Source organism: Neofelis nebulosa, chromosome 9, assembly GCF_028018385.1.
Source record: "Neofelis nebulosa isolate mNeoNeb1 chromosome 9, mNeoNeb1.pri, whole genome shotgun sequence".
NCBI classification, from domain to species: Eukaryota; Metazoa; Chordata; class Mammalia; order Carnivora; family Felidae; genus Neofelis; species Neofelis nebulosa.
In genome coordinates, this window is record NC_080790.1 from 118,947,214 (window position 1) to 118,961,864 (window position 14,651).

The window sequence follows — 14,651 nt, forward strand, 5'->3', positions numbered from 1 at the left end:
AAAAGATGCCATCACCTGCCAAGTTTTCCACGCATAGGCTCTGATATTCCTATTTAGAATCAAGGCTACCCTTCAATTCCTGTGTCTGGGGTTCATGCAAGGATCAGTAGGTGGTGGTGGAAGAGGGGCCCTGCCTATAAAGTTTTGGGTACTGCTGTGACCCTGGATCTGGATGATAAGAGAAAGCTTGGCTATTACAACCCGCTCCTTTCTTCCTGGGGAACCAGGGCTGGACCTGCAGGCTAACCCTCTTAGGGTACAACGAGCCACGTTCTATCGGGCTCTCACTGCACAGGAAAACCGCGGACATGCTGCAGGCAGCCATACAGCCAGGAGAGCATGGCTGGGAGGCAGGGGCGGGGCCAGCACAGAGGAAGGTACCTGACTCGGTGCTCAGGTGACTGAGCTGCACATACGGGACTGGAAGCAGGATGGACACAGGAAAAGGCAGGTTAGTGATCCAAGAGTGCCAAGTGGCAACCTCGGCTGCCTAGTAAACACTGACAGAATACTTTAAGGGACAAAGTTTTATTTTAAGCTCCCAGAGAAGAGGTGAGGCTAACTGATATTTTATTACCATCTAGGATGCTTCTCCCAACTAGCCAAGGGCAACTGTTTTCCCCATACACTGCCAACAGCCATCTGTTTCAGTTCAGAAATGGGCTGGAAGATCAGCTGCTTCCTAGGAAAGGGATGAAAACCGGGTAGGGAAGGGACTACTCCTCCCAGTGAGCCAGAGAGATGTGGGTGTGGGCTCGGTTGGTAGTGGCTCACAGACGGGGATGACACAGCCACTCTAGACGAAACATACACAGTCTGCCTGCCAGGCACAGGGCTGTACCCAGGGGTCAGCTGCTGCCCAGGCAGCGGTCCAATGGCCATTTACCACACTTATACCAAAGACAGGAAAAAAAATCACCCTACTGGGTAAAGAGCTCTGTACCTGGGTTGAAGAGAGTTTTTTCTTCTTAAAAATTCCAAGAAAGGAGCAAGTGTGAATAGTCTGTGACAAATGAGAAAGCTGAGGGGTCTCACAATACAAGAGACCAGGACAGTGGCACACAATATGGACACATCCTTGGACTCACTCTAAACTACTCTGCAAGTTCATTTCCTATTGTGGGGCGGATGTAACTGAGGAGATTACCCTTTTCTTCTGAAGTCTCCATTGTGTTTTTCTAGGCCAGGCATCATTACCAGCTGAGTTCAAATGCAAATTTCAGATTCACAAGTTTAGGAAAGCCTAAGTCTCAGTGGTTGAAAAGATGGACTCTGGAGTCAGACTGCTAGGGTCTGAATCATAGTTCTGCAGGTGAACTGTTATCCTAGGAAATGTGTTTATTAGTCTCTTTAAGCCTCAGTTTCTTCTTCTATAAAATGGGACTAATAACAGAACTTACCTCTTAAGGTTATAAACACAGAACGCCTGGCACAAGGCAAGTGTTTAGTAAGTGTTAGCTCACCTTATATATATACATACAGAAGAATATTCCATCAATATTTTGTTTTTTACTTGACTTTAGGCTGGCTACCACAGAGGTTATGCCTTGAGAATTGTGGGCTCCCCAGATGTCAAAATGACCCCATTATCATTAAATTTTTGCTAGAAAGAAAGTTTTGTACTACTCACTGTAGCCCATTCCCTGCAAAAAGTACTTGAAGGCCTCGGTGAGCTTTCCAGGCTAGGGGAACAAATAAGAAGGTATTAATCTTTGCACAGGCAGAGAAGTAGAATCAAATGAGTGCTTTGTAAAAAAACAATCTCCTTACCTGAACTACTTGGGGTAGCCCACCACAGTCTGCCATCTAAAAGAGGAGAAAAATGTAAGTACTTAAACTTAGAGGATGTGCTGAGAATCCATGAGTCTTTTCAAATAGGACAGGATTAACTTAATGTTTAACTAAATTGTATGTTTCCTCAATGCACTCTTATACAAAGACATATCCTAACAATAACCTTGGATATAAATCTGAAAAGATTATTTACTTATTAATTAGTAAGATGTACAGCCTGATTTTCAGGCCCAGGGTGAGAATTTTCCATTAAGGGTGACAGTGAAGTTATCACTACTTCACTGGTTTTGCCACTACCTTGAAGAATGCTACTTTCAGAGTCCTCAAACAGTGTGACCCTAACTTCTCAGGGTACCATGCTTTGTAAGTTCCCTTTCATCCTAATATCTTCATTCTTCAACTAAGTGGATTTCTCCAATCAGATGGTGATGTTGAATTTGGCCAACTCACTTTCCTCTCAAAGCTGGATTTGGTGAGGCTCTCACTTTGTAAATATTTATAGCTGGTTATTCTCACCTGTGCAAGGATTTCTAGAGCAGAGTTTTGTTAGCAAGCATTGGAATTACCTGGAAGACTCGTTAAAACTCAGATTCTTGGGTTTCTGCCCTAGAGATTCTGATTTAATAGGTCTGGGGTGGGGCTCAAGAACCTGCATTTCCAATAAGCTCCCAGGTGAAGCAGATTCTGCCAATCTGCAGAAAACATGCCTTGTTTCTAAGGCATGACAGCCAACCACGGGCCTACCCTCTTCCTTCCAGCTGTTATGCATTCTGTACTCAGTATCCTGTACAGGCTGACTGGAACTTTTCAAGAAAAAGATATAAACCATCATTTCTATTCACTAGCATGAAAACATTGAGTTGGGGGACTGTTATTTAGCAGATGGGAATGCTGCAGAAGGCACAGGAATTTGAGGTTAACAAGAGGCAGTGCCCTAAAATTCTAATAATAATATTAGGAACAAACATTTACCCTGATTTAAGTATAAAACACACCTAACTGGCACATGCTATATTTTCATGAAGTTTAAGAGTCAAAACCTGACATAAAACAGTTAACACACGTAGAGAGAAAATATTAAGAGCAACTATTTCCAAGCTTGATGCCTATTAAATAGTTGGAGTGGTGGGCATTTTTGCCCAGAAATAACCACATCCATGGATACTACGGAGTTCAGTTTTATGCTTTCAGAATACTGATTCAAACCTGCAGGAAAAACTATTTGAAACCATATGCTTTAAAAAACAAAACAAATAAAAAGTCTTCCTATTTTGAACCAGTTCATCAACCACTTGGACCTCAGAACATTCTGCATTCTGTTGCCTCAGAGCATTAACCCCATGTTCTATTTCCAGGAACTATGGCCTACTTCTGGTGAAAGGACTTCCCTTTCAAGCCACTTCAAAGAGAAAGGGAAGAAATCAGAGGTCTTTCAGGCTGAAAAAGTAGCAGTAAGCAACATAAGATCAGCACTTCAATACAGTAATCCATATTCAAATCAGTGTGTCAGGCTGAACATTTTACTACAGGCTGTAGAAAAAGCGAGGTTGACACTCTTGCCTGGGGTACAATGAATAGGGGAAGAAACTTGATACTGATTTCAGAAATTTAATATAAGAGCTGTTCTCTATCTGCTCTAAGAGAAAGAAAATGCACCCACCCCCTTCATTAGAACATTATTGGAAGCTTCCTTACCAATACAATAGGACTTAGCATGTGAATAATTCCCTCCATCTTAATTCTCACAACATTAAATAATGCTTATGAAGTTTTTAATGACATGGGAAAATGCTCATATCAAAAGTTGAGGAAAACAGACCCAGGGCTGTAAATATTCGATGACCTTAATGATGTAAAAAGTGTATAGGAATGGGGCATCTGGGTAGTTCAGTTGACTAAGCATCTGACTCTTGGTTTCGGCTCAGGTCATGATCTCATGGTTTGTGAGTTCGAAGCCCAGTGTCGGGATCCACACTGACAGCACGGAGCTTGCTTAGGATTCATCTCTCCCTGCTCTCTGCCCCTCCTTTGCTCGCTTTCTCTCTCTCTCTCTCAAAATAAATAAATAAATTTAAAAAATAAATCCACTGAAAGTGTATAGGAAAAAGACACCAATATTTTTACCAGAGGAGAACTTTGGGTGGTAGGATTATGGGTAATTTTTATTTATTTTGTTCTTTACTTTTCTCTTTTTTCCAATTTTCTACAAGGAGAATATACTCAGGAAAAAGAAATTAAAAAAAAAAAAAAAGAGAATCAGACAATCAGAGAGAGAGAGAAATTTTCTTTCTTTCTGGGCAACTATTCCAGAAATACAGTAATTTGAACCTTGTATAATTAACTTACAAATTGGCTGGCAATGAGAAAAGAAAACACCTTACCTTTAGCAAAGTTGTATTTATAGGATTCAGGCGAGAATTGCATTCAACCTTAAAAAAAAAGAGAGAGAGAACAATTTTATGAACCATTAGAAAAATAAGAAATAGCTTGGCACGAGAATGATCTTCCAAGATCAAAAGCTCAGTTTGGAGATGGCTCAATCAGCCAAAGAAATGTCCAAAATACAAAGTAAGAGATATGTGATGCATTTTACATCTGATTATTTCTGAGTAAATCTAAAAAGTCTGGCTAATTTCATTTTCTGAATCTGTTGCGAGTATGTAAAGAACTAAATGTTCAATCTAATTTCTCCTACTGGCTACATAACTTGGGGGTTAGTTACCTATTTTAAAATGTGAATTGGACTGTGGCCCTCACCAGCTGGGGTCCTGATGGCTTCCCAGCACAAAAGGCCCTGACTAAGCCCTTTGCAACCCCGCTCAACCCCACCCCACAGCTTACCCCTTTCCTGTGTCCTGGGTTTGCCATTCCTCACACCCTCTTTCCTGAGTCACAAGGTCTTTCACTGCCCCACCTAAATACTGACCACTCTATGTTCTCTTCTCTCACAGCAGTCATCATAATAAAGAATTACAACCTATGTATTTACATGTTTGGTATCTTACACTCTTAGATCCATGGAAGCAGGAACCTCAAAGAAAATGTTTTAGGGACATAATCTGCAGGTTCAGCAATGTTTTATGGCTAATTTGATCAACTAAATCTCTCCTTTTTTCTTACACATGCTTGCCAAGCACACACATAAAAACACTGCTAAGAGCCTGGAATCTAGTGGGGGTGAAAATACATAATACAAGGCTGAAGGACATCACTTCAAAATTTCACAACTGAGCTGAGCGAGTAGAGAAGGATAAGTAGGATTTCAAGAGATAGAGTGAGAAAGGGTAGGTGTCTGAAGGCTTCCAGAGTCAAGGGAAAGCATAAGCAAAGGACCAGGTGATGTGAAGTGGATGTGCAGAGCACGTGTGGGTTGCAGAGTAAGTGTGGTGTGAAGACGCACTGTGAAGCGAAGCAAGTCTGGGAGGCAGACTGGAGCTGACCATAGAAGGCAAGAGGCCACAGAAGGTTTCTGAGGTAAAAGGATTTGAGTTGTTTTAGGAAAGTAACCAGCAGTGGCCTGTATGACAGACTACAGAGGCAGCAAGCCAGTTAGGGAGTTATTCAAATTACCTAGGCAAGAATCAGTAATCCGGCTGAACTCTGGGGATTGCTGATGGGCAGGTATACAAAACTCTTCTACAATCAGGGGATGATTTAAAAGCCAGGATCACCAAACCAAAGTTTTGCTCTATACAAATGACAATGCAGGCAGTAATAAGCAAATGTACCAGTTTAGTACAGAATTACGCATTAACTCTGAAGGGGAGAATTTAAAAACTGGATCCCTAACTGCCAAGTATAGGTAAGAACATAGTAGATATGCAATAAATATTTTCTGGAAGAATGAGCTCCCACATCTGGATTTAATATAATAAATATGCTTTCCTTGGTTCACCACTTTGTAATTTCTACCAACTCTGTAAGAATTCTCCATATCTGGTGAGCCGAGCCAAGCACAATGGTTGGTTTTTTGACATGTCTACACTCTCTCCAGCTCCTCAAATGCAAAGACTCCATCTTACTCATTTTTGTATTCTCCACTGTATCGAGCAAATAGGGAGGAAGCTCAAAAAATGAGGCTGAATGAGTAAGTGAGCAAGAACAGTTAGCAAAAGGTACCAAAACCTGAGGAGTTCCTTCCTGCTCTTCCATGCATGAATAGCCTTCTAACCCCTACCAATCTATGGGATAAAATGCTAGCTCTTGCAAGGGAGCTACGTTTGAATCTGTCTAGAAGAAAGACTAAATCTGTCTAGAAGAGCATCTACTTTGTGGTACACACAGGCTCCTGAAATTCTTATCTATAAACACTGAAGGTGTGGAAATCAGAAAACAAGACCTTAGCTGTACTGGCCAATCTATATAGTCATGTAAAATAACTGGAAATGTTGCTTTAAGTCCATGCAAGTTAAAAAAAATAATTCAGTATTAGAAAATTCTGATAAGGGTATCTTCTAAAACAACACTCTTTTCTTGTTTTAGGTTATATGTTTATGAAGAAAAAATTTTTTTAAAAGTAATCTCTACACCCAGCGTGGGGCTCGAACTCACAACCCCAAGATCAAGAGTAGCAGGCTCCACCAACTGAGCCAGCCAGGCCCCCTGAATAGATGTTTTTGATAGGTATTTTTGTAGCTTGTATCTCCACCTTTTAGTTAGAAAACAATGACCTTTATCAAACTGCTTCATGAAAACCTGGGATCATCACTATAACTTTATAACACTGGGGGATTTATTTATTTATTTATTTATTTATTTATTTAATTAATTAATTAATTTATTTATTTGGAGATGAGCACATTTACTTCTGTGCTCAAGCCGTGCCATGTATTTTATACCAGACACAGAATGTTTTACAGGATAATTCAGGGAGGTATGAATATATCATCATATCTACTTCACCCCAGCCCCATAAACCTTGTCTATGTCTATACCTCTGATTAGTTACTAGACTCCCTTTCCAAAAAGCCTTACTCCCTAATGTTTTCCTCTAAACAGGGCAGAAGTGAAGACTGTCAAAGAATACCCAGTAATCTCACACAGATACCTAAGTTACGTACACTGTAGGAAAAACAAGCGCAGACATAAAAAACGTCAACTTCATTTGTAATAAAAAAAAAAATACATATTAAAACAGTGGGACACCATTTTTAACCTATCAAATTATTAATAAAATTTAAAAATCTAATGCTGGACAGGATGCTGTGAAACAGGCACTCTCATACATTGCTGATACCAACACACTGCTATCTATATCCCTTCTGAAAGGAATTTGGCAAATGTTATAAAAATTTTTGCAAAGGTTTATGATTTTTGACACATTAATTCCACTTCTAGAAATCTATCCCAGGTAAATGATCAAAAATTCATTATAGATGTTCAACAGCAACATTATTAATGGTGCAAAATCTGATATAATCAACTGGAGAATGAGGTTAAGTAAACAAAGGTACATTTACAAGACTAAATCTTATACAGATGTATGTACTGACTTTATAATATGGAAAAAGGCTACTAAAAATACTATCAGAAATCAGGTCCCAAACCTTATATGTTTAGTATCACCCAGTGTATGTTAGAGGAAAAGATAATAGTTTACCTTTGGGTAATGGGATTGTGATTTTTCCTCCTGTCCTTCTACTTTTTAATTTTTTCATTTTGTCTACAATGAGCATATATTATTTTTACCAATGTGTTATGTACTTGAGGAGGAGGCAGAGGAAAGCATAAAGTCTCTCAGCAGCCTTCCAGCCTGCTGATACAGTTCCAGGTGTATGGTGGCTGCAGACAGGCCGAGGCTGTCAGAAATCTGACGATAAGCAAATGGTGTTTAGTTATACTACTTGCCACGAAGTGAATGGCAGCACACAAAGCAATCAAAGGTAATAATGATCCTGTCTGATGAAATCTAGTGATTGATGAGGAATTCATTTTCCAAACTGGATAACAACGAGCAAACCCTGACACGTGTAACGAGAAATGAAAGAAAAAACAAACAAACAAAAAAACACTAGTATTTACCAACGGTTTCTAGTGTGCCAACAGTGTGCTGTATATACATTTTACTGTATTTTTTGAAAAACATTTATTTGAGAGAGAATGGGCACGTGTGAGCATGGGAGGGGCAGAGAGAGGGATAAAGAGAACCCCAAGCAGGCTCTGCACTGTTAGCACAGAGTCCAACACAGGGCTTGATCCCATGAACTGTGAGTTCATGACCTGAGCCGAAATCAAGAGCTGGACGCTTAACCAACTGAGCCACCCAGGTGCCCCCATTTCATTGCGTTTTAACTTCACTTGTCTTCACAACATCAGGACATACTTACCACAGCCTCGACTGCAGGTGAACTGTCCCCTACCACCAATAGAGTAGAACACCTGAGGAAAGGCAAAATAAGTGGTGACATTCTGCAAATAGCACTTATATTCTACTGAATACTAAATTAGTCTATGAAAGGCAAAAATATTTAGCAACTCACTAGGGAAACTGAGGTACTTACTTTAATGTCTTCGATTTATTATCATTTTGGCCCAGCAAAGGTCTTTCAATCTCCAGGTCTCTGCGTCTAGGAAAAAAGAAGGAAGCAATACACTTTTCAGGTAAAATCATGGCAATTCAGATTATTTCCTGGTTGTGAAAACCAAAATGTTTCGGAAGGAATATGAAACTCTCTTTCCTTCACACCTGATGAGGGAAAGGGCCCTGTGCACTTTGTTCACAAGCAGTCCTCTCAGTAGCATCGTGAGTGGTACAGAGCAGGAACAAGGTTCCTGGCTCAACCCTGATGGACACAGTGGGATGCTAAAAGTTTAGAGGCAACTTCAAAACTCAATGACAATGCTACTGAAATCCTCAAGTTCTAGTGTTTAATTTTCCAACTGGTTTATAGGAATAAATTCCTTAAGAAAAGGGGAACTTTTGAGGGAAAACCTGTAACTAACATAGTTTTACATGGTACTTAATAAACCTTTCTAATTTCAACTAAAAATAAGGAGGCTCTGTTATACAGAGGAAGGAGCTAGAGAGACCAAGTTCAAAATGTCTGGGCGAGTTTGGGTAAGTTACAGCTGACCCATTTTTCTCAATCTTCTCCCATGTACCCAGAAAGCTAGCAGGAGCTAATATTTTTACCCTGAAAAAGCTGGTCCCAAGATAAGAATCAGGTTCTCTCAATGACTGGGGGAGACACGAAAGTAGGTTTTGGGATACCAAACAAAAGAGAATTTACTAGTGTCCATGTGCTACTTCTGCCTGATGACAAGATGTCAGCAAAGAGAGACGGAATCAAGGCCCAAGACTTCTATTCTTTCCTTCTTCTATATGTGTTTTTCTGTCTCGCCTCACACTACCTGTATGTTTTTGTGTGTATGTAACTTAGGTACTTTTTTGTCTTAAAACATCCTAAAACTACAACTGGTACTTGAATTTGCCCAAAACAGCTTTCAGTTCATGCATTCTTTTCCCCCCTCCCCCCAAGTAATCTCTACGTCCAACACCGGGCTCGAAGTTACAACCCCAAAATCAAGAGTCGCACATTCTACAAACTGAGCCAGCCCCCATTCATTCTCCTTGAAAGCTGTTTTCCTATCTGTCTGAAAGCCCCTCTTTTTCTGTGGTACAACATCATGAAAGCAATCTCATTACACAACACTGGAAAAAGTAGTTTATTTCCCCTTCTACTCTCCTTCAAATGTTCATTATCTTTTTAGAACTAGTTTATACTTAAGTGGAGGAATAGGAAACAACTGTACCCATTATAAGAACCCAGGAAGAGCTGTAGGTTTTCTTGGTTGATATCTTGGGCAATATGCAGTCGGTAAGTTTGAATCAGGTCCAGGTTGGCCTGCAACTCTTCCTAGAACAAGTGAAAAGAGACACAGGTAAACTTCTGAGCTACAGCACAAGTGTATGTTGTTTGGTTTGCATTCTCAATGCCCAAAGCCAAATCTCTCTGCTCATGATGGCAAGTGGGGCACAGGGTATGACTCTTAATCTTGGGGTTGTGAGTTCAAGCCCCATGTTGGGTGTAGAGATTACTTTTAAAAAATAAATAAATAAAAAATAAATAAATAGAACGTAAGACTTCTCTTAATAGACATAAATCTTTATAATTAACTTATCTGTACTGATATAATACAAATATAATCACTGTTACATATATATATATATACACACACTATCACTTAGTAATATCTATAGATTACATTCCATTTATATTTTTCAAGTTAATTTATCATTTATTTAATCTTATTACCAATACTATTAATGGCATAAAATACAAGAGAAACAAATAGTTCATGCAGTGTAGTGAGTCTCCCTCCCAACCAACCATTGTCCAACGGTCTCTCTCTTGCCGGCCTTCTAGAGGTCATTAGAACAGCTGCCAGGTTCTTGTGTACACAAGCATATATGTACATATGTGTACACCTGTACACAAGCACACACACATCCAGTAATCGGTTTTAAGCAGAAGAGAAAATGTTTGCTTTGGAGGGAAGAAATGTATCAGGGATAGTGAGGAAGCCAGTTAATCCAGGGCAGTGTGTGTAAAGGTCACCATGAAATCTTGTAGAGAAATATAGATAAGGAAAATATTTGTTTGCATTCTTACTACTGTATGCATGAAGTGAGCCAAGAATACAATTGGAAACTGACCAAATGGATCAGAGTCCACCTGAAACTGAAGGGCACTAGAATCACTCTGAGAAAAGTGGTAAATGCTAAAGAAATTATAATTATAATAAAAGTAAATAACGAATGAAGCACATAGTAGAATAGCAAAATTTGAGATAAAAGAGGGAAGAAGTGATAATGGTATAAAAGGGGTAAAACTGGCTTAAGTGCTAATGGACTTCTTAGGTAAAGCTGTTATATAAAAATTGCCCCCTGCCTTTTTTTATAAAAAACACAAATTGTGGTCTGCTAGACATACCTTGCTTCTCCCCTTAAAGGATGGTAGAGATCACTCCTTACCATATGTATGTATCATATATGTAGCTGCCTCATTTATTTACACTACCTGTTTCTCTACAACCTTAATACAAATGGCCACTCTTGCCCGTGACTCTGGGGATCATGACCTGGGCCGAAATCAAGAGTTGGACGCTCAACCAACTGAACCACCAAGGCACCCCACAAATGACCACTCTTTTTAATTTTTGCAAATTTGATAGACAAAAAGAAGATATTGCTGTGGTTTTTTCTCATTGGTGAAGGTAAGATTATTCATGTTTCTAAACCTTATTTGTTCCTATTTCAAAACAATAGAAGCAACATAAGCATTTGCTTGCTTAAATTTTATTTAAAATTTTTTTTAAAGTTTATTTATTTTAGCAATATCTATGTCCAGTGTGGAGCTCAAACCCACAACCCCAAGATCAAGAGTCGCACGCTCAGCTGACTGAGCCAGGTGCCCCAAGACTTTATCGTTTAAGAGCAGTTTTAGGTTCACAGCAAAATTCAAAGGAAGGCTTCTTTGTTTTGAGCAAACTACTCCTCATTCCTGAAATGATCTTCTCCCCCAGCCCAAATCTAAAATGTTGGATTTTATTTGTCCTTCAAGGCCCAGCTGGGATACCTCTGCTACCTTGAAGCCTTCCCTGATCTTCAAATCAGAAGTAAATCTTTCCTGCCTTTGAATTTCTCTAGACCCCTCACAGTACCTCTCCTAGGGCACTCTGGCAGAGTAGAAAGAGGAAAGCTTCAGAGTTAGCACAAATCTGGCTTCAAATCTCCTCCCTCGATATGCTATTAGCTGGAAACCAATTCATACTTCATCTGTAAAGTGGGAATAATACAATTCCCATTATGAGATCATTAGATTGAATTAATATACATAGAACATCTGTAGATATTCAATGAAAGGTGGTTCTTACTACTTACCCCTTTTTACCTATGCTACAATAGCATTTCTGTATATCCTATCTCCCTACAGAGTGAACTAGAGAACAAGGGCCATATCTTACATACTTTTGTCTCTTCCACACACTTAGCATGGAATTCTATAAATTTTGTGAACTCTTTTTTAAGGTATACAGTCAAAACCAAGCATGCTATGGGGGAGCTGGGTGACAGTTGGTTAAGGGTCCGACTTCGGCTCAGGTCATGATCTTGTGGTTCTGAGTTGGAGCCCCGTGTCGGACTCTGTGCTGACAGCCCAGAGCCTGGAACCTGCGTCGGATTCTGTGTCTTCCTCTCTCTGCCCCTCCCAACTTGTGCTCTGTCTCTGTCTCTCAAAAATAAATAAATGTTTAAAAAAAACCCAAGCATACTATGTCTACCCACCATGTGTGAAAAGATCATAGTCTTTGAGACTTCCAATTAAAGATGTTGGACTAAAATACTGCTTTACTCTTTCCAGAAAAGTCCTAAAATTAACAGCAAAAATTTTTCTTTGTAGTCATAAGCTCATAAGGACAAAGGCAACAGGAAAAGTAACAGCAATAACATTCTGAAAGTGGGAAAGCAGAAGGAAGACTATAATCGTTCATTTAGCAGACTCAGTAAGGTTGCTAGGCTGGCAGCAGGGAGAGTGAAAGAAGTCAGTGAACATGTACCAAGGAGCCTAAAAAGGCTCAAGGACTGTTGGCACCAGTTCTCTCTGCAAACAGAGGGTAAAGATGGAGCTACCAAAATAAGATTAGCTCCAAGTTCTGTTAAATAAAAATGGAACATCAGGAGGACATAATAATCAAAACACACAAAGCAAAAACAAATAGAATTGAAGGGGGAAATAGAAAATTCAACAAGAATAGCTGGAAACTTTAATACCTCACTTTCATTCATGGATGAATAATGAGGTAGAAGATCACAAGGAAACAGAAAACTTGAACAATACTGTAAACCACCAGACCTGACAGACACCCAGAGTACACTCTACTTAATAGAAGGAAAATGAATACACATTCTTCTCATGTGTACATGAAATAGACAGACCACATGTAAAGACCATATGCTAGGACATAATCTCAATAAATTAAAAAAGAAATGAAATATTATATCCTCTGATCACAAAGGAATAAAATTAGAAATCAGTAATAGGGAAATCTGGGATATTAAACAAAGTACTGCTAAAAAACTAATGGATCAAAGAAGAAATCACAAGGAAATTAGAAAATACTTGTTTTGTTTTGAATTAAAAACATTTTTTTAATAATTTATTTATTTTTTAATTTACATCCAAGTTAGTTAGCATATGGTACAATAATGATTTCAGGAGTAGTTTCCTTATGCCCCTTACCCATTTAGCCCATCCCCCGCCCCCCACAATCCCTCCAGCAGTCCTGTTTGTTCTCTATATTTAAGAGTCTCTTATGTTTTGTCCCCTCCCTGTTATATTATTTTGTTTCCCTTCCCTATGTTCATCTGTTTTGAAAAATATTTTTTTAATGTTTATTTATTTTTGAGAGAGTGCACTTGTACACACCCTTGGGGGAGGGGCAGAGAGAGAGGGAGACAGAGGATCCAAAGCGGGCTCTGTGCTGTGGGGCTCGAACTCATGAACTGTGAGATCATGACCTGAGCCAAAGTCAGATGCTTAACCGACTGAGCCACCCAGATGCCTCAGAAAATACTTGGAGATAAATGAAACTACCAAAACTTATGGACTGCAGATAAAGTGGTGTGGCAAGGGAAACTTATAGCTGTAAATGCCCAGATAAAAAAAAAAAAAAGAAAGATCTCAAATCCATAACTAGCATTCCACCTTAAGAAACTACAAAAAGAGGAAACTTAAAGCAAGTAGGAGGGAAATAATAAAGATTAGAGTGGAAATAAATGAAATAGAGAATAAAAAACAGGAGAAAAATCAATAAAACAAACAACTGATTGGCTAGACTACCAAAAAAAAAAGAGGTAAGATTTGAATTACTTTTAAAAATAGGGAGGAAAGAGGAGATGTTATTTTCAATTTTACAGAAATACAAAGAATTATAAAGGAACATTATGAATAATTTATGCCAACAAATTGGGTAACTGAGATAAAATGGACAAATTCATAGAAAGACACAAAACACCTAAAGCATCTCAAGAGATAGACAAATTTGAATAGACCTTTAGTAAGTAAAGACATTAAATTAGTAACATAAAAAAACATCCACAAAGAAAAGCTTTGGTCCAGATGGTGTCACTATGAATTCTACCAAAGATTTAAAGAAGAATCAACAGCAATCCCTCCCAAACTCTTACAAAAATTAAAACAGTATTTATCAGATCATTCAAAACCTTATTATCCACCTCGCTCTTCCCTCTGAAAAGAGGACTGGGGTTCCCTCTCCCACCTAATAATTATCCATGACTGTCATTTCCACTATAGACTTCAGTTTCCTCACCAGTAAAACATGGGGATTGAATAAGATAATGTCTAAAGTTCTTTAAGCATTGATATTCTTTGTTTATTTTGGTTTCTCTTTCCTCTGAAATTTCTATTTTTGTGAAGCCTTTCTCACACCTCGTTATGTCTCTGAAGATGTTGGGTGAGGCACGTGATGTTGTCAAACATTAACAGATGGCATGCCGTTGACAGGAACAGGTGGCAGGGGAGGGGATTCTGCCTTCCCTCATCTCTTCAAATGCCAAGAGCCATTTGGCATTGAGTTAATACCTCTCCCCCAAGATTGGTCTTTGCTGGGCCACAAGCATCCCCCTCTGCACTGGACTAGGATCAGGTGAATTCTAAGGCAACCCATCTTTCCTGAGGTAAATAAGGTTTTGCTGGAAGTCAATAAACACAGCTGTCCTAGTTGGACTAGGCACTTACCTGCCCAAAGTGATGAGCCAAAATAATGTCCACAACATTGGTTGTCAAGCCTGAGAGCTAAAAAGATAAAAACGCCGAGTCAAGGGAGTTAAGCATACA

General features: G+C 39.1%; 1 protein-coding gene across 5 annotated transcripts in view; it reads right to left on the bottom strand.

Moving 5' to 3' along the window:
* Positions 1–14,651, bottom strand: part of NDRG3 (NDRG family member 3) — a 67,475-nt gene that overhangs the window by 2,339 nt on the left and 50,485 nt on the right. For 3 of the 5 annotated variants that reach the window (XM_058685509.1, XM_058685508.1, XM_058685513.1), the window contains 8 exons: positions 14,553–14,609; positions 9,547–9,650; positions 8,295–8,360; positions 8,121–8,172; positions 4,176–4,223; positions 1,771–1,806; positions 1,631–1,682; positions 382–420 (listed from right to left, as the gene is read on the bottom strand). In XM_058685509.1, the coding sequence (XP_058541492.1) occupies positions 382–420; positions 1,631–1,682; positions 1,771–1,806; positions 4,176–4,223; positions 8,121–8,172; positions 8,295–8,360; positions 9,547–9,650; positions 14,553–14,609 (454 nt within the window). The remainder of the gene's footprint in view (positions 1–381; positions 421–1,630; positions 1,683–1,770; positions 1,807–4,175; positions 4,224–8,120; positions 8,173–8,294; positions 8,361–9,546; positions 9,651–14,552; positions 14,610–14,651) is intronic. The other 2 variants (XM_058685512.1, XM_058685511.1) reach the window with 1 other exon arrangement.